This window comes from Otolemur garnettii, unplaced genomic scaffold, assembly GCF_000181295.1.
Source record: "Otolemur garnettii isolate 467f Iridium unplaced genomic scaffold, OtoGar3 scaffold00091, whole genome shotgun sequence".
Classification (NCBI taxonomy): Eukaryota; Metazoa; Chordata; class Mammalia; order Primates; family Galagidae; genus Otolemur; species Otolemur garnettii.
In genome coordinates, this window is record NW_003852486.1 from 6,763,517 (window position 1) to 6,782,153 (window position 18,637).

General features: G+C 47.3%; 3 protein-coding genes across 3 annotated transcripts in view; 1 reads left to right on the top strand and 2 right to left on the bottom strand.

The window, feature by feature from the left end:
- The window catches only part of ZIK1 (zinc finger protein interacting with K protein 1), a 23,210-nt gene extending 16,011 nt beyond the window's left edge, over positions 1–7,199 (bottom strand). Inside the window, exon 1 of the mRNA XM_012808561.2 lies at positions 7,145–7,199. The gene's annotated coding sequence lies outside the window, so the exon portion shown is untranslated. The remainder of the gene's footprint in view (positions 1–7,144) is intronic.
- LOC100944858 (zinc finger protein 416-like) overlaps positions 1–7,280 on the bottom strand; it is a 9,893-nt gene extending 2,613 nt beyond the window's left edge. The window contains exons 1-3 of the mRNA XM_012808560.2: positions 7,149–7,280; positions 6,578–6,616; positions 3,615–3,741 (exon numbers count right to left, since the gene is read on the bottom strand). Of these exons, the coding sequence (XP_012664014.1) occupies positions 3,615–3,741; positions 6,578–6,616; positions 7,149–7,181 (199 nt within the window). The 5' untranslated portion in view covers positions 7,182–7,280. The remainder of the gene's footprint in view (positions 1–3,614; positions 3,742–6,577; positions 6,617–7,148) is intronic.
- A 1,717-nt stretch (positions 7,281–8,997) lies between these two features.
- Positions 8,998–14,849, top strand: LOC105887493 (zinc finger protein interacting with ribonucleoprotein K-like). The gene is made up of 4 exons (XM_023516476.1): positions 8,998–9,146; positions 9,751–9,789; positions 11,849–11,975; positions 12,985–14,849. Exons 2-4 carry the CDS (start codon positions 9,757–9,759, stop codon positions 14,847–14,849), a joined length of 2,025 nt encoding a protein of 674 aa, XP_023372244.1. The 5' UTR covers positions 8,998–9,146; positions 9,751–9,756.
- Positions 14,850–18,637: the final 3,788 nt, after the last annotated feature.

Consider the following 18,637-nt stretch of genomic DNA (forward strand, 5'->3'; position numbering starts at 1 on the left):
GCACTCTACCCAGGGGGATAGCTTGAGGCTCTGTCTCAAAAAAAAGAAAAGAAATTCATTTTGACTACACAGGGAATGTATCATTTAAAAAATGTATTTTCTGTAAAATTTCATGTTTTAACTTTTTTTTTTTTTGAGACAGAGTCTTTTTATGTTACACTCGGTAGAGTACTGTGGTATCATAGCTTACAGCAATCACCAATTCCTGGGCTCAAATGATTCTCTTGTCTCAGACTCCTGAGTAGCTGGGACTACAGGCACCCACCACAATGCCTGGCTATTTTCTAGAGATGGGGGTCTGACTTTTGCTCAGGCTGGTCTCAATCTCCCGACCTCCAGCAATCCACCTGTATTGGCCTCGCAGAGTATTAGGATTACAGGTGTGAGCTACTGCACCCGGCCCAGATAATTTAACATTTTAAAAACTTTGCTGGCAGGCAGTACACATAGCTCAGTCAGTAGGATGCCGGCCACATGCACCAGGGGGTTTGAACCCAGCCTGTTGAAAACAAAAAAATAACCAGGCAGGTGCCTGTAGTCCCAGCTATGCAGGAGGCTAAGGCAAGAGAATCACTTAAGCCCAAGAATTTGAGGTTGCTATGAGCTGTGACGCCATGGCACTCTACCATGGGCAACAAAGTGAGACTCTTGTCTCAAAGAAAAAGGAATAAAAACTTTGCTGACTAGGGAATGTTGCTCCTAGAGCTAGCTAATTCTTAAAAGATAGCAAAGGGGACCAGGTGCATTGGCTCACACCTGTAAGCCAAGGAGGGCAGATTACTTGAGCTCAGGAGTTCCAGACCAGCCAGAGCAAGAGTGAGACTCTATCTCCACTAAAAATAGAAAAACTAGCTGGGTAAAGTGATGCATGCCAGTAGTCCCAGCTATTAGGGAGGCTGAGGCAAGAGGATTGCTCAAGCCCAAGAATTTAAGGTTGCTTTGAACTATGATGATGCCATGGCACTCTAGGAAGGGCAACATAGTAAAACTCTGTTTCAAAAATTTAAAAAAAAAGATACAGCAAAGGGTTCAGCTGGGAGCATACCATTCATTTTTCTTTCTTTCTTTTTTTTTTTTTTTTTGAGACAGAGTCTCACTTTGTTGCCCTCAGTAGAGTGCTGTAGTATCATAGCTCACAGCAACCTCCAGCTCTTGGGCTTAGCCGATTCTCTTGCCTCAGCCTCCTGACTAGCTGGGACTACAGGCAGCCACAACACCCAGCTATTAAGCATACCATTCAAATGCAAAGTAAAGGGCCTATTGCGTTGGCTCATGCCTGTAATCCTAGCACTCTGAGAGGCTGAGGTCAGTAGATTGCTTAAGCTCACGAGACCCCCATCTCTAAAAAATAGCCGGGCATTGTGGTGGTTGCCTGTAGTCCCAGTAACTTTGGAGGCTCAGGCAAGAAGATCACTTGAACCCAAGAGTTTGAGGTTGTTGTGAACTTGATGTGATGGTACTCTACCATGGGAGACAAAGTAAGACTCTGCTTTAAAAAAACCAAAAACAAAGGCAAAGTAACCAATTCAGCCCCTATAATCCAAATCACGTTTTTTATTTATTTATTTTTTTTTTGTGGCCTGGATACTTCAGGAGGTAATATTTCTCTGCCCTAATCATCCCAAGGTCAGGTAGCAGACAATTAAGGCTAGCTAGCTCCTTTGCCCCAAAACCTCAATCTTCAGTTGTTTGCCTTGCCCTGCCCTTCCTGCAGAAACTTCAGTAAAGAATATGGCTTAAAGTTTTTCCTCCTCTCTTATTTGTGCCTCTTGACCACTGGGCACTTTCTCATGTGGCACCAAGTGGCATGGTGCTCATATTATCTTGCCACTATAGGTAATAAATTCTTCTGTCATTGACGTTAACTTCTTTGTGTTGGGTCTTAGTCACCTCTATAAATTAAAATCCACCTGTAGCTCAGCAGATAGGGTGCCAGCCACATACACCAGAGCTGGCAGGTTCGAACCCAGCCCAGGCCTGCCAAATACAGTGGCAACTACAACACCAACAAAATAGCCAGGTATTGTGGTGGGCGCCTGTAGTCCCAGCTACTTGGGAGGCTGAGGCAAGAGAATCGCTTAAGCACAAGAGTTTGAGGTTGCTGTGAGCTGTGATGCCATGGCACTCTACCAAGGGTGACACCATCAGACTCTGTCTAAAAAAAAAAAAAATCCTATGCATATCTCTTAAAACAGTAAAGGGGAAGCCCCCTTGCTCTGAGGATGAAGGAACTGCAATCAGGGTAAGGAAAGGCTGGCAATACTGGGCCTCTAAAGATCACAAAATGGGGAGAGTTCACCAAACAAAGGACATAAAGATGAGGTACAGGACATGGAGGAGAGGCAGGGTCTCCAATTTACTTCTCTGCCAGAGTCTTTGAGAAAACCTTGTCAGCCTGTGTCACACACTTAATGTGCTTAAGGTGGGTAGTATCCAGGCCCAGGAAAATCCAATTATAACTGAGCAGGGGATTCCAACTGTGTTCATGGAATATTTAATGTGTGCACACCTCCTGACACATCACGGATCAGTCAGTATTGGAAAATATAGTAGAGAGGGTAGTATAGAGGAGTAGGTGACATGCAGAGCACATACGTATGGGGGAGTATGAGGTTGGACATCACAGATGAAACAACAAGCCAGCAAAGTGTCAAGTAAGGGTAAGAAAAGATTAAAAAAAAAGGTGTGTTTAGTGGTATTGGCACCAAAATTTTAGTGGACACAGGACAGGTTCCTGGTATGACTAGAAAATAGCCTGGATGTCAAGCCCTGCCCTAATTGCTACTTAGCAAGGCCAAGCATCCTCTGAGGTTATATTGCCATTTTCACCCTGTGAAGCAACCAGGAGTCTCTGGACACCTCTAGGTGTACCACTCCATGAGACCTGCAGGAAACAAGTCCTGAGGGACAAGGAAGGACAGGTGAGTGTCTAGCACTGGCTCAGAGTAAGTGAGCTCAACTGAGACCACAGGAAAGAAAATTACTATTGGGCAGCACTTGTGGCTCAAGGAGTAGGGTGCTGGCCCCATATGCCAGAGGTGGTGGGTTCAAACCCAGCCCTGGCCAAAAAAAAAAAAAAAGAAAATTAATATTACACAGATCACTGAAGGAGGTTCTGGCAACACAACATGGTCTGTGTAAATACTGACAAAAAAAAATGCCTGCATATTGCTGACATAGTCAGCCACAGGAAATACATGTATTTTTTTTTTTTTTTTGCAGTTTTTGGCCGGGGCTGGGTTTGAACCCACCACCTCTGGTATATGTGCCCGGCGCCCTACTCCTTTGAGCCATAGGCGCCGCCCAATACTGTATCATTTAAAGGAAGCAGAACTTGGGACAAAGTGCCATAGATCTGGACATAGTAAACCAAAAGGGGAGATGCATTAACCCAAGGTATCTGACATCCAAACCTTTCTCTGCATGCTTTGGTACAAGGGTAGTGAAGGCTGCTCAGGGAGTGAATGCAGCTCATTCCTGACATCAGAGCACATATGGCAAGACAGTGGGAAGTCAGCAGAGCCATCATCTGGTTCTAGACAGGACAGATCTGCCACTAAGGAAAAAGCAGAGAGACAGAGACCAGGACACTGAGGTAGGTGTTAGGGCCTTACCCAGCGAGGTTATAAGTGCAAAGTTCTCCAGCATCACATCGTGGTATAGGAGCCTCTGAGCCTCATCAAGTAGCCCCCACTCTTCCTGGGAGAAGTAAATGGCCACGTCCTCAAAGGTCACAGAGCCCTGCCATGATGGGGACAGATCTTGCCATAATGAGATTCTCTCCTATACCCGTGAGTTCATCCCACCACCCATCCTTCCCCTGATCATCCTTGTCCTTAATCCCCACCTTAGAGGAGTGACTAGGGTACTAATTCCTGCCCTTTTCTCATGGTCCCATTGGTCACTGTGTCCTACCACAGCACCAGTAGGCAGGTGGATCAGAAGATGCCATCTAAATCTGGGCTTGGCATATAGGGCTGGATCCCTCTTATCAGACAATTTTCCTGGAGTTCCCAAGATTGTGCTTCTTAGACACAAACAAACATGGCTTTACCCATCATTCTTATGTTCCGAATGCCACAACCATAAGTCCTTTATTGCATACTCCCTCTCCATGTGCACATCACTCTTTGGCATACTATCTCACACAGTCTAACTCACACAGATACTTCTCTCCCATTCCCCACACCAAAGGTATCTCCCTGGCCTGTCCATGTTACTCAGAACAAGATATCCAGGAAGTGCTTGGCAAACTGAAATGGGATCCAGGATTACAAAGACCCCAGGTGCCCTACCCGCTGCCAGAGGCAGACTCCACCCTGCTCCAAAGGCCTCACTGATTGACCCTGTTCTTTATTTCAACTTCAAAACCCCATGTAGAACCCAGACACCCTGAGCCTTCTTCCACTTATTTAGTGGCATAAGCACCAAAATTCTAGGACACAGGACAGGTTCCTGGTATGACTAGAAAATAGGCTGGATGTCAAGCCTTGTCAGAGAATTTTAGCTGTAGATGCTGGTAGCCCACTTGTGCTGCACTTACAACTTCTGTACAGTTGCAGCCTTCCTCTCCTGCTAACCCTCATTTAAACCCTGCCCCAGAGGCCCTCTACCTTAGGCCCAGTGACTCTCCCAGATGACCAATTATTTCCCTAAAATTACCTACCTAATTGACTGAAACTTCCCAGGTACACCTGGTGTATCACTACAAAATTCTGGTGGATCCAAAGTGTGCTTAGTAACCTTAGTCCTGGCCTCAGTGTCATCTTGGCCTTCACATTGATCTCATGCCATGCCTCCCTTACAGCCTTGGCCATTTGCCAGATCATTCTCACTCTCATACCCTACCCATGGATACTTCTCCCCTATACCGGTCTTTGAGATTCCCACCTCAACCACCCAGGCACCCAAGCATAAGATCCAGTAGTGACCCTCAACCTCCCTTTCCTGCACTGCTAACAGTATTGTGAGAGTGAACAAGCTTTCTCTTCCTAATTGTGACCCAAGCTATGTCACTATATAAATACTGGCCACAAACTGTCTCTTTTTTTGAGAGACACTCTGTTGTCCTTGGTAGAGTGCTGTGGTGTCACAGCTCATAGCAACTTCAAACTGTTGGGCTTAAGCTATTCTCTTGCCTCAGTCTCCCAAGTAGCTGGGACTACAGGCACCTGCCACAGCGCCCAGCTATTTTTTGCAGGTGTCATTGTTTGGTTGGCCCGCCAGCCTCAGTGTATATGGCTGGTGCTGTAACCACTGTGCTACAGGTACCGAGCAGTGGCCACAGCTTTTTAATGTCCCATCTTCAATCTCTCCCCACAGTTCTAGTCCTATCTGGTCAACTGATCACTTTATGTCTAAACTAACTTATTTGGAACATCTAACTCTAAAAATACCCCAAAACAAAATTTCTGTTATCACCAATATTTGACCCACTACTGACTTTACAATCTGGGTTAGTGAAGCTTCTATACTTCTAGCAACTAAACCTAAATACTTTGCTTTCACCCCTGACTCCTACTTTTCTATATCTCTCACCCTGAACATCTAAAAATCTGGGCTTCCTTTTGTAGGAAGGAAGGATTCTTCTACTCAGAAGAATCACTTGAGGAGTTCAAGGCTTCAGCAAGCTCTTATCATGCCCATTGTGCTCCAGAAGGGGGACACAGACCTCATCTCTATAAAAAAAAAAAAAAAAAAAAGGAATAAAATGAAACTCTAGCCTTACCTACTTAAAGCTGATCTAGGCAGCACCCGTAGCTCAGTGGATAAGGTGCTGGCCACATACACAGAGGATGGAAGGTTTGAACCCGGCCTGGGCCAGCTAAAACAATGACAACTGCAACAACAACAACAACAACAAATAGCCAGGCTTTGTAGTAGGCACCTATAGTCCCAGATACTTGGGAGGCTGAGGCAAGAGAATCGCTTAAACCCAAGAATTTGAGGTTGCTGTGAGCTGTGATACCATGGCACTCTACCCAGGGTGACAGCTTGATACTGTCTTAAGAAAAAAAAAAGAGAGAGAGAGAAAGAAAACAAACAAAACAAAAAACTGATCTAGAATCAGTTACTTCTACCACCTCAGTGGCCACCACTCTGGTCTAATCATCATTAACAGTCCCCTGGGCTACTGCGGCAGACTTCTCTTCAGTCTTCCTATCCCAATTCTTGATACTCAGTCTTTCCACAAACTCCCATTGCTCACTTCATACTAGTAGACACCCAACATCTGACAACTATTCCTTATTTAACTTCTGCACCCCAGCTCTCAGTTCCCATTAAAAAAACAAAAACAAAAAACTTATGCTTCCCTAAACCAGGTTAGTCTTACCTGCAAGCATATGCTAGTATCTAAGATTGGGACACCTTTTGTTCCTTACTTTACTAGTTTCCAGTAAATGGGAGCCACTCTATACAGCCCCCAGCCTGGATGTACAACCCTACACTGATATTTGCTCAGGGTCCCTTGGCCCAAAGACTGGAAGAGTGCCATGGGATGAATCCCAGAAAATAATTCCAGAGACAAACGCCAGTTTGTCAGCAACAGTGAGTGCCTGAAACACTCTCCACTCACCTGTGTGAAGCCCATACGCGCTTCTGTAGTCATGGGAACCTGTGGGAAGAAGAAGAGAGACTGGTGACCAAAGTGGGGGTTCCATGGGAACAGGATTCCTTGTTCCCTGCCCAGCCCTGGAACCAAGTGACCTGGGCATGAATGCATTACCAGTGCTCCTCCATCCTCCAGTCCTCACTCTTAACTTGCTTAGTGACTTTGCACAAGAACCTCCGGGTGCCTCTCTATTATACCATCCCCTTTCCAGGCTGGTCTAACTCCGAGCAGCTTTTGGAAAACTTGGAATAACCTAATTCAGAATATGTGCTTCTTTAGTTCACAACCTTCCTTCCATGGGTTCCAGCGTCCAGAGAATTCTAGTCGTGAACGCTGTTAGCCCAATCGTCCCAGCGAGATTTTTGCACAAACCGATCCCTCTGCCTGACACACTCTCCCATACTCCATGACACTAACTTTGGAAATGGGGACTCCACCCACGAGCTCTTTGCTGACTGTAGCAACGTCAGCTGGAGCCCTCCAGCCGGGCTTTGGTTGGGGGAGGACGAGTGAAGCCCAGAGACGTAGCACTTACCTGAGTCGGGTCCCTCAGCCCGGCCGCCGCCATCGGTCTGGTGGGCAGATCGGAGTCAGGAGTGGCGAGCAACCCCGGCGGGGTCACCACCACTGCAGACCCACCAGCTGCTATTCAGCGGGGCCGACTTCTGTTCTGAAGTCCGACTCAACGCCCCTAACCAACGCCAGGACAGAGTCAGAGAACCACCGAAACGACTGCCCCAGGAGAGATGCCGGAAGTCCCGCCTCACAGTTTGGAACAAGCGCGGGGGCGGGGCGGGGGAAAGCCGGGTCTTGAGCTTTCATAGGCTCCGCGTCTTTAGGCACTTGGCGCATAGCTTTAGGGTAATGTAGTTCTCACGGCTCCCCGGGTCCCCTGCGCTCTCCCAAGGATTTACCCGGAACAAAGCTCAGGAGGGTCCACCTGAGGAGTTGAGAAAAGGCGTCTGCAACCTCGAGAGCAGGGGCGGCGCTTTGCTTCTTTTTAAGGGCGCCACTGGACGATTTCCAGACAGTTCTGTTTGTGTCTAAGCATCCAGTTGCTTAGCAGCGAGTCTTCGGACTCAGAGGGCTTAGATACTCTCAGAACCTACACAGCTGCCCCCCAAAACTGCGGGCCCAGCAGTAACGCTCATTCCCACAGAGTTTAGCGTGCGAGCGACGCCCTCGGGTGCGAAGGTGCTACTGCTCTTGAGCTGGCTGCTGAGTCCGTGGCCGGCGCAGCACTGGATTCGATCAGGGACGATAGAAAAGTCCGAGCCGGGTCGGCTTCGGGCCAGCGCATCCAGGGCTCACAGGAGCGGATTAACCCCCATGGTGGGGGGGTCCCTCTCTGCCGGCAGGCACCGACGGGGAGACCTCCTGGCGCGGGGCTGATTGGGTCGCGCTCTCCGAGAGGACAGCAAGGAAGGGGACCAGACAGTTGCGGCTTAGGGTGAGGGAACCGTAGCAGGGGGTGCCGGCCTCTGGGACCAGAAGGTAAGGAGGTGCGGGAACTGATACCCCTAGAAGGTGTCCGCACCCCTGTGCAGGCCTTCAAGAGAGTCGCTACCGGCGGAGCCCTGGCCGCTCGCTAATGGCGGGAGCGTGGGCTTCCCGAAGGGGACTAAGAACCTTCCCGCTCCATGGTTCCAGGGTCTCCACAGCTCCCCGTGGGGCCCGAGTCCTCCCCGCGAGTCCGAGGGACCTCGTTCCGATCCCCACAAGCTGCCGCTCCGGGCGCCCTCCAGCTGGTGCTGAGACTGCCCTGGCAGATGTGCAGGAGGCCGAGTGGGAGAAAGTCCCCAGGGGGTCCCGGGCTCATAGGCGACCCTTCCGGACGCGGTTCTCGGCTGGAAGCTCGGAAACTCGAGGAGTGGGAGGGGATTCACGGAAGAAAGAAGAAAGGAACTTTCTGGCGCCCGGACCTGACGCTGGACTCGGTGCCTTCCTTGGGTCCCTGCTTGGTCCCTCCCAGGAAGGGGCCTCCTGTAGGTGCCCTTATGAGTCCCGGACCAGGTGAGGACCGTCTTCTCTCCAGTCTCCCTCACACCTGCCGAGACAATCCCGCGACCAGCACTCAAAGTTGTCCCTCACCGCAGCCTCCGCAGGCTGACCTAGCTCCAGACCAGCGCGTCCTGCGCGGCAGCTTGGGAAGCTGCGGGAACTGCACTACCCATAACGTCCCGCGCGGAGTATAAGGTGCAGAGCCAATGAGCACTCAGAAAAGGTATCAGTGTTTGGATACCCCGCAGAGTGGGGGCAGGACTTCCTTTTAGCTGCAGCAGTAGTCATTTTAGCGCTTAGTGGGTGGGTCTTCTAGTCCCAGCTTCGGGAGCGAGGACTTCAGGTCAAGCTGACTAGACTAAGAAGGCGCAGGGGTAGGGGTCGTCCCCTCTGCACGCCGGCTGCTCTGAGGGTCGGCAGCGGTGGCGACAGCCCTGCCCAGGTACCCCTTCCATCCCGTCCTGGTTGCCACCACTCCCCGCTCCTCTGCGTCCTGAATCTGCAGGCGGCTTCGCTGAGGGACCCGGCTGAGGTGAGTGCCGGTTCCCAGGATCTCACTTGCAGATACTAACTTGAAGAAAACACTATCACAAACATTTTAAAGGTCTCATATTTCCTCAAGAAGGGTCTAGAACGCACTGCGCTACACCTAGACGGGCCCCCAGGGTCTCACTTCCCCTCACCGCACTCAAGTCGTAAAGCCCCAAGTGAGGGAGCTTGCTGTCGTCCCTCCAGCCTAGACCCCTAGGTCAGGGACAGTGAGGCGCTCAAAGATCGGCTCCTCATCAACAGCCGACTTGATGAGGTGTGGGACGCCGTGACAGAGGTTTTACCTTCATGCTCAGGTTGTTGGGAGCCATGAGACTTTGTGAATAGAAGATGCACGTCGTTTGAGTTAGACTTGTCATAATTTTCCAAAAGCCGATCAGAACTAGAACAGCCAGGAAAGGGGGTGATAACACTAAGGCACAGGAAGGTTGAGTCCTCATGCCGCATTCTGCAGCAGACAAGACTCAGCACTGAGGAGTGAGACCTAGTCATTTCAGGAACACTTAACTCCAGGGAAACAGGAAGGCCTGAGCCTGTGGAGCCCCAACCCTGGTTACTTCTCTCTTATAACCTTCCTTTTCTCACAGATTTCCATGACTACAGAAGCACTTATGGACTATACCAAGGTGAGCAGAGGATGTTCCAGGGCCTCACTGGTGTGAGCTCACCCTTTGTATCTAGAGTTCTGTCCTGGGACTCTTGATCTGCTGCCCTTTTACTCCTTGAGAACCTGAAAAAAAACCAGGCCAAAAGTTGTATAATAAATCCAGGCTAGGTATCATAGAGTGGTTTCTGAGGGTGACACCAAAGGAATAAGATGAAGGTTATTCCTGGCATAGGTCCTAGAATTGCAAATGCTTAGAAGTGTGTCAGAGGTGACTCAGGGACCATAGGTTTCTTTGTTTCTCTTGGGAAGTTAGAGTAGTGGCAGAAGTCAGGCCTAGAATGGTGCTGTGAGAAGTCAGATGTCAATTCTGCAAGTAATGAGAGCATTGGGAGGTTTGGAGCAAAACAGCAAGGTGATCTGACCCTGGTCTTCACTAGGCTCCCTGTTACTGCAGCAAAGAGAACAGACTGGGTGTGAATCAGGTGATAGAAAGTTAAGGCTCGGTGCCTGTGGCTCAAGTGGCTAAGGTGCCAGCCACATACAACTAAGGTGGCGGGTTTGAATCCAGCCCGAGCCCTCCAAAACAACAATGATGGCTGCAACCAAAAAAATAGCCAGACGTTGTGGCAGGCGCCTGTGGTCCCAGCTACTTGGGAGGCTGAGGCAGGAGACTCATGTGACCCGAGGAGTTGGAGGTTGCTGTGAGCTGTGATGCCATGGCACTCTACCCAGGGGGATAGCTTGAGGCTCTGTCTCAAAAAAAGAAAAGAAAAGAAAGTTGAGGAAGAAAGATACTGTAATAGTCTAGTGGTGGTCATGTGTGGTGGCACACACCTGTAATCCTAGCACTCTGGGAGGCCCAAGTGGGTGGATAGCCTGAGCACAGAAGTTTGAGACTAGCTTGAGCAAGAGTGAGACACTGTTTCCAAAAAAAAAAAAAAAAAAAAAATAGCCAGGCATTGTGGTGGACGCCTATAGTCTCAGCTACTTGGGAGGCTGAGGCAAGAGAATCACTTTAGGGTGACGCCTGTGGCTTAAAGTAGTAGGGCGCTGGCCCCATATGCCGGAGCTGGCGGGTTCAAACTTACCCCTGGCCAAAAACTGCAAAAAAAGAAAAAAGAGAATCATCAGAGCCCAAGAGTTTGAGGTTATTGTGAGCTATGATGCCAGGGCACTGATCCCCAGGGCACTGATCCCCAGAGACTCTATCTCAAAAAAAAAAGGTCTAGGTGAGTATTTATGGTGGGCCAGGGTGACGGCCAAAGAGATAAGAAATGTGGCTGGATTCTGGATCAGCTTTTCATTAGCGCTGTCTGGATTTTTGGATTTTGAAGGTGAAAGAGAAAAGTAGGAGTCATATGACTCATGGATTTAAACAGGTGGAAGGGTAAAATTTCCACTAAATGTGATAAGGTAATAGGGTTAATTTTCATTGAGGGTATAAGGAAGATTGTTTTTGGTCATATTAAGAGTGAAATAGTTAGTGAAGGTATCCAGTTGGTAATTGGATGGAATTGAGGATGGAGACATCTAAAGGTGGTACCTAATGTCTTCCCTTGACTCTAGCTTAGGTCACAATTAGGAGTGGAAATCCTGGTCATAGTGATGATGCTATTGGCAGCCCAGAAAAGAGAGGGTGGATCCATGACTGTGTCTCACACTTGGGCATCTAGCTGGAGTTGGTAGGAGTAAATGAAGTGGCCATGGGAACGATGTTAGAAAGTGAATGATCTGGCACATGACAAAAGCTTCTATGGGTATAGTAGACATAAATCAGATACAGAAACATAGGAGTAATTGAGGCAGGATAACACTGTGGCTAGTACTTATGCTTAGTTATTAGGCTTTAGACTTATCAGGATATAATAACAATCCTTGGTCTGGGGAATTTAGTCAGGCTGAGTTTCAGTCAGGTGGATTAGCTGAGAATCATAAGTTGTCATCTGGGGGAATTAGTAGGTCTATAGTAAGGTAATGGGTTGGGGAGGAGAGTGAGCAGGGGGAGGACATGTGGGTAGATGAACTTAAAATCCTTGGAGAGAAGTTAATCATTGAATGATCTGTCCCCATGATGACAGAGCTGTGTGACCTTTGAGGATGTGGCCATTTACTTCTCCCAGGATGAGTGGGACCTCCTTGATGAGGCTCAGAGGCTCCTCTATTTCAATGTGATGCTGGAGAACTTTGCACTTACAGCCTCGCTGGGTAAGGCCCTTACACCAAGCTCTGTGTCCTGGTCTCTGTCTCTCCTCTTTACCCTCAAAGGCAGGTCTGCCCTTTTTACAATCTGACTATTGCTCTGCTGACTTTTCCACTTTCTTGGCACATGTGGCGTGGGTGCCAGTCCTAAGCTGTGCATACTGCTTTTCTATCAGCAACACTAATACCTGCTGTCCCAAAGCATTCAGGGTAGCATTTGGGTGGCAGAGGTCTTGCAGTCAGCTGAATGGATCTCACCTTCCTCACCGTTGTCCTTGGCCAGGTGCCTGTGTCCATATCCATGACAGCTTTTGCCTCTACTCCTACCCTCTTCTAGCTGGCATTTCCCCAAAGCTGCCTGTGTTGGGAATTACAGGCATTATTATGATCAATACTTCTAGTAGAACCTGGACTGTTTTACCATACCAGACCTTCCTTCCAGACTTTTTTGTCATACTAAATTATTTTCCTGTGGTTTATTGCATACATTTCTGGGCCAGGCTATGGCAAGAGGATCACTTCAGGCCAGGAGTTCAAGGCTATGATTGCACTACTGCACTCCAATCTACATGGTAGGGGAAGACCCCATAAAAATAATTGGTTATCTCTGACAGAGGTAGTCTCTGTGGCAAGCAACATTTTTTTTTTTTGAGACAGAGCCTGAAGCTGTCACCCTGGGTAGAGTGCCATGGCATCACAGCCCACAGTAACCTCCAACTCCTGGGCTCAAGCTATTCTCCTTCCTCCGCTTCCCAAGTAGCTGGGACCACAGGTGCCTGCCACAACACCTGGCCATTTTTTGGTTGCAGCCATTGTTATTTGGCAGGCCCAGGCTGGATTCGAACCCACCAGCTTAGGTGTATGTGGCTGGCTTCTTAGACACTTGAGCCATAGGTGCTGAGCTAGCAAGCAACCTTTGTTAAGCTGTCAAAGCATAATAAACAGAAAAAGTTTAAAACACAGGTAATACACTTTGTGGTCAGCATGCATTTCATCAGCATTTCTCTCCTTTCAGTTTGTTGGCATGGAACAGATGATGAAGAGACTACTTCTGCACAGACTGTTTCTGCAGAAAAAGAGTCACCAGTCAGAACTCTGAAGGCAAGTTTGTCCATCCAGGAAACTCTCCCTTGTGAGATGTGTATCCCAATCCTGAAAGACATTTTGCATCTGGCTGATGTACATGGGCAGAAACCATATTTTGTTGGGACATGTGCAATCCCTAACAAGGACCAGAAGCACCACAGTCGAGAAAATCGATTAAAAAGAGACTTAGATAGGGCCTCTTTTGTGAAAAACTGCATATTCCATGTGTCAGGGAATCCCTTCCTCTGTAGAAAGATTGGAAAGAACTTCCCAGCCCATGGGTGCCTTCTCCAGCCTCAGGTCATATCCAGAGATGAGAAGCTAAATAAAATCAGTGAGTGTGGGGAGGTCTTTCACTGTGGAAAACATCGTTACAAGTCAGGTGGCTGCAGAAAAGATTCCAACTATAAACATGCTCTAGTTCAACACCCAGAAGTCTGCATTAAAAAAAGAATTTATGAGTCTAGCAAATGTGGAAAAGCCTTCCAAGACAAGTATTCTCTTGTTCCGTTCCAAAGAGTCTGCACTGAAGAAAGGCCTTATGAGTGCAATGAATGTGGAAAATCTTTTAGCCAAAAAGCTACTCTAATTATACATCAGAGAGTTCATACTGGAGAAAGGCCATATAAGTGTGGTGAATGTGGGAAATCTTTTAGTCAAAGCTCCAACCTTATTGAACACTGTAGGATTCACAGTGGAGAACGGCCTTATGAGTGTAGAGAATGTGGAAAAGCCTTTGGGTGCAAATCTAATCTTGTGCGGCACCAGAGAACTCACACAGGAGAAAAGCCATATGAATGTGGTGAGTGTGGGAAATTGTTTAGACAGAGCTTCAGCCTTGTTGAACATCAGAGAATTCACACTACAGCAAGGCCTTATGAGTGTGGCCAGTGTAAGAAATCCTTTAGTCAAAAAGCCACCCTCATTATACATCAGAGGGTTCACACTGGAGAAAGGCCATATAAGTGTAGAGAATGTGGGAAATCCTTTAGTCAAAGTTCCAACCTTATTGAACACTGCAGAATTCACACTGGAGAAAGGCCTTATGAATGTGGTGAATGTGGGAAATCCTTTAGTCAAAGAGCCACCCTTATTAGACACCACAGAATTCACACTGGAGAAAGGCCTTATGAGTGTGAGGAGTGTGGGAAATTCTTTAGACAAAACTTTAGCCTCATTGAACATCGTAGAATTCACACTACAGCAAAAAATTATGAGTGTGACCAATGCAGAAAATCTTTTAGCCAAAGAGCCACCCTTATTAGACACCAGCGAGTTCACACTAGAGAAAGGCCTTATGAGTGTGGGGAATGTGGGAAAGCTTTTGGGTACAAATCTAAACTTGATCGACACCAAAGAACTCACACTGGAGAAAGGCCTTATGAGTGTGGGGAATGTGGGAAATTCTTTAGGCAAAGCTACAGCCTTATTGAACACCAGAGAATTCACACTAGAGCAAGGCCTTACGAGTGTGGCCAATGTGGGAAATCCTTTAGCCGAAGAGCAGCCTTCATTAAACACCAGAGAGTTCATACTGGAGAAAGACCATATAAGTGTGGAGAATGTGGGAAGTCCTTTAGTCGAAGCACCAGCCTCATTCAACACTGCAGAATTCACACTGGAGAAAGGCCGTATGAGTGTAGCCAGTGTGGGAAATCATTTAGGCAGAAGTCTGTCCTCATTCAGCACCAGGTAGTTCATACCGGAGAAAGGCCCTACGAATGCAGCGAATGTGGGAAATCATTTAGCCAACGCTCCAGCTTCTTTCAACACCAAAAATGTCACAATATGTAGAGGCCTGATGAAGTTAGCAAATGTGGAAAATCCTTTGGCCCAAAGGTCAACGTTCAGTATCAGAAAGCCTACATTTGAGAAAGGACTTAGAACTACAGGAAATGTGCCCTTTGTTCAGAGTCATTAGGGATCCTTTGTGAGGGAGCCATCTGTGTGAAGCTGAACCTGTTACTTCTAACCATCCAGAGCAGGGGTCCTCAAACTTTTTAAACAGGGGGCCTGTTCACTGTCCCTCAGACTGCTGGAGGACTGGACTGCGGGCCCTGGACAAGTTGGCTGCTAAGCGGGACAGACAGTGGTGGCAAAAACACCTGGCAGGCAGGATAAATGTCCTTGGTGGGCCACATGTGCCCCGTGGGCCATAGTTTGAGGATGCCTGATCCAGAGAGTTGAAATTCCCCATGAGTTCCAGGTGTGTGTTAGGCGTCCACAAGCTGCTTCTTTGCACATTCTCAAAGGTGAAAGATATATAAGATCTAAAGAGAAACTAGAGGGTGGTGCCTGTGGCTCAAAGGAGTGGGGTGCCAGCCCCATATACCAGAGGTGGTGGGTTCAAACCCAGCCCCGGCCAAAAACTGCAAAGAAAAAGAGAAACCAGAGTATTGCTTTGCACATTATAGATGCCCGGGGTCCTTGCCAGAGCTCAGTCACTGCTGGTTTCTCAATATAAGCTATCACCCACCTTGCACCTTGCATAGTGGGCTATAAGTAACCCTGATACCCCAAGGCAAGACAGGTGTCTGTGCTCTCCTCATTTTTCTAAAGGAATTTTGTGTAGCCTCAGCCCTTAGAGTGATTTTATTTCCTTTCCAAATATGCTATGGATCACCTGTGTTTCGACTAAAAGCATTCTTTCTGGGTTCAGTTCCAAAGTGTGAAGGGAAGGATAATCTTCATGGAAATTCTTGGTCTCACATGACCCTTGTGTTGATGTTTTCAGGCTCCAGATCACTCATTGGTAACTTCCTGTCTAGCAGTGTTCTGGTTGTGCACAAATAAAGGTCTTATTGTTTCATCTACCTTTAATCAAGGGGTTCTGTTTGCTACTTGGGGTGGGGGGAATACAGAATTGGGCTCTGTTTGTATGAAAAGTTGGACAGGTTTCATGGAGCCTTTGCTTCATGTGTCTCAGTAGGGATGCTATTATAGCCAAGAATAATTCTCATTCCATTAATTTGCACTGCTACCCAAGATGTCAGTGAAACAATACAGAGCTTTGTGGTCCTAGCTTTGGCCTCAATGTCTTCATTTTTGTTTTCTTTTTAGACCAGAAGTCATCCTGAGGAGGGATCACTTTTGACTGTCTTGTGGCTCTTGTAATAGACTGAATTTATTCTGTTATTATTGCATGTCATGTTGAGCTGGAATTTCGTCTTCAGTAGGTTCTTGGTCTTGGTGATTCGAAGAATGAATTCACAGACCACAGATCAGTGGTACAACAAGATTTATTTACAGAAAAGAAAATATAAAAACACCAAAGCTCCTGGCAGAGAGAATCCAGGTCGGGGGGAAAATGCTCTCTTAGCTCCCTCTCTCTGTGTCTCTCCAGGCTCTTTGTCCAGGGGTATATATAGTCGCATGGGGTTCTCCATAGTTTCATTTAGCTGGAACTCAGCAGCCAGTGAATGGCTATAATCCCTTTCATACTCAGGCCTAGGAAACTTACAGGAAATTGACCAGGCCTAGGAAATAGGGGGTTCCCTGTTCAGCTGCAAATGCAAGGGGAGGGAGACTTAAGATGCTGGTGTCCCCCCAGCAGTTGTCTGGCCCCTCTGGCTACTGGAGCCTCCTACAGGGCCTCCTTGCCTACCCTCCAGCCTCCTGGTTTCTCTGCCAGCTGCACCAACACCTCCAGGGCTGGGGTGGCAGGTCCTCCAGCTCAGCTCGGCTGAACTGGCTGAGGCGCCACATGTCTTATATCAATGTGATACCCGGTACTATTGAGAGGAAGCTTTTCATGAGGTTCTACAAAAAGCCATGCGCCTTGATGTACATAATTCTGTAGTATAGTGTCACTGGTAAAGAGTATGGGATCCAGGTATAAACTATAATTGGTATAGAAATACTGGGTGTGATTATTAGGAAGTAAAGTAGCCAGCAGCAGAAGGAGTATGCTTTTTATAAAAGTCCTTCTCAAATTCCAGTGACTGTGGCTCTGATTAATCATTATATCTCCAAGTCTGTGTACATCCTGTAGGTAAGGCCATTATCAGAAAAAATACAGAGCTCTTCCCCCACCAAAAATGTATACACATTTTAAGAAAGGAAAAAACTATAAATATTATAATACTCAATATGTATTGATAACAAAAGATGAATACAAATCATGTTGAGCACCTTTTGTAATTGCAGAAGTCAAATGTGACTTGAGTATTTAAAATTTAATATAGTGGCTCAGCGCCCATAGCACAGTGGTTACTGTGCTGGCCACATGCACCGAGGCTGGTGGGTTCAAACCTGGCCCAGGCCAGCTAAACAACGACAAATGCAACAAAAAAATAGCCAGGCATTGTGGTGGGCCCCTGTAGTCCCAGCTTCTTGGGAGGCTGAGGCAAGAGAATCACTTAAGCCCAAGAGTTAGAGGTTGCTGTAAGCTGTAATGCCATAGCACTCTACCAAGGGTGACATAGTGAGACTCTGTCTCAAAAAAAAATTTTTTTAAGTACAGTTTTTTTTTTTTTTTGTACAAAAGGTCTTTATTGGTGAGGGAGGGATGCTGCAGAGCAGCACCAAGGAGGAGGGAAAAGAGAAAAGAGAAGAGCAAAATACAGTTTTTTTCTTAAAATTTTTATACTTTTTTTTTGGTGCCCTCTGTATTTTTTCTTTTTTTTCTTTCTTTCCTCTTTTTTTTTTTTTTAGACAGAATCTCACTCTGTGCCCCTGGGTAGAGTGCTGTGGCATCATCATAGCTCACAGCAAACTCAAACTCTTAGGCTCAAGTGATCCCCTTCCCTCAGCTTCCTGCGTAGCTGGGACTAGAGGTCCCAGCCACAATGTCCAGCTAGTTGTTCTATTTTCAGTAGAGATGGGGAGAGGGTCTTGCTTTTTTGCTCAGGCTGGTCTTGAACTCTTGAGCTCAAGGGATACTCCTACCTGTGCCTCTCAGAGTGCTAGGATTATAGTTGTTAGCCACCATGCCCTGGCCTTCTGTATTCTTAAGATGTTGCAGATTTCAATTGTTGTTTTGGGATGTTCACCCAAAGTCCAAATTCTATACAGCTATGGTTCCCCATTCCCTGGGTCTCAGACTGGTACCTGTCCACTTTCTGTTAGGAACAGAGCCGCACAGCAGGAGGTGAGCAGTGGGTGATGGAGCAAAGCTTCATCTGTATTTACTGTGGCTCCTCATTGCTCACATCACAACCTGAGCTCTGCCTCTTGACACATTAGTGAGGGCATTAGATTTTCATGGGAGTGCGAACCCTACTGTAAACTGTGCATGCAAGGGATCTAGGTTAGGTTGTATTGAAATCTAATCTCTCCCTTTCCATCTGTGGAAAAGTTGTCTTCCATGAGACTGGTCTCTGGTTTGGAAAAATACGAGGCAAAGATACAAAGAGATTGAGTGGAGCTCCCATAGTGCAAGGATTTTTAATTTCCCCCACTGGTGGTGTTAATGAACCCACAAAGGAGTTCACTGTTGCTCACAGCACGGAAAGCCAATTACTGAGACAATACTGTCAAGGAAGGAACAACTTATTGCAGTGGATGCATCAATTGGGAGGTAGGAGGTATAGTTTGCATTAAATCTATCTCCTTGATCAACAGGGTGAGGGGTTTTTTTTTTT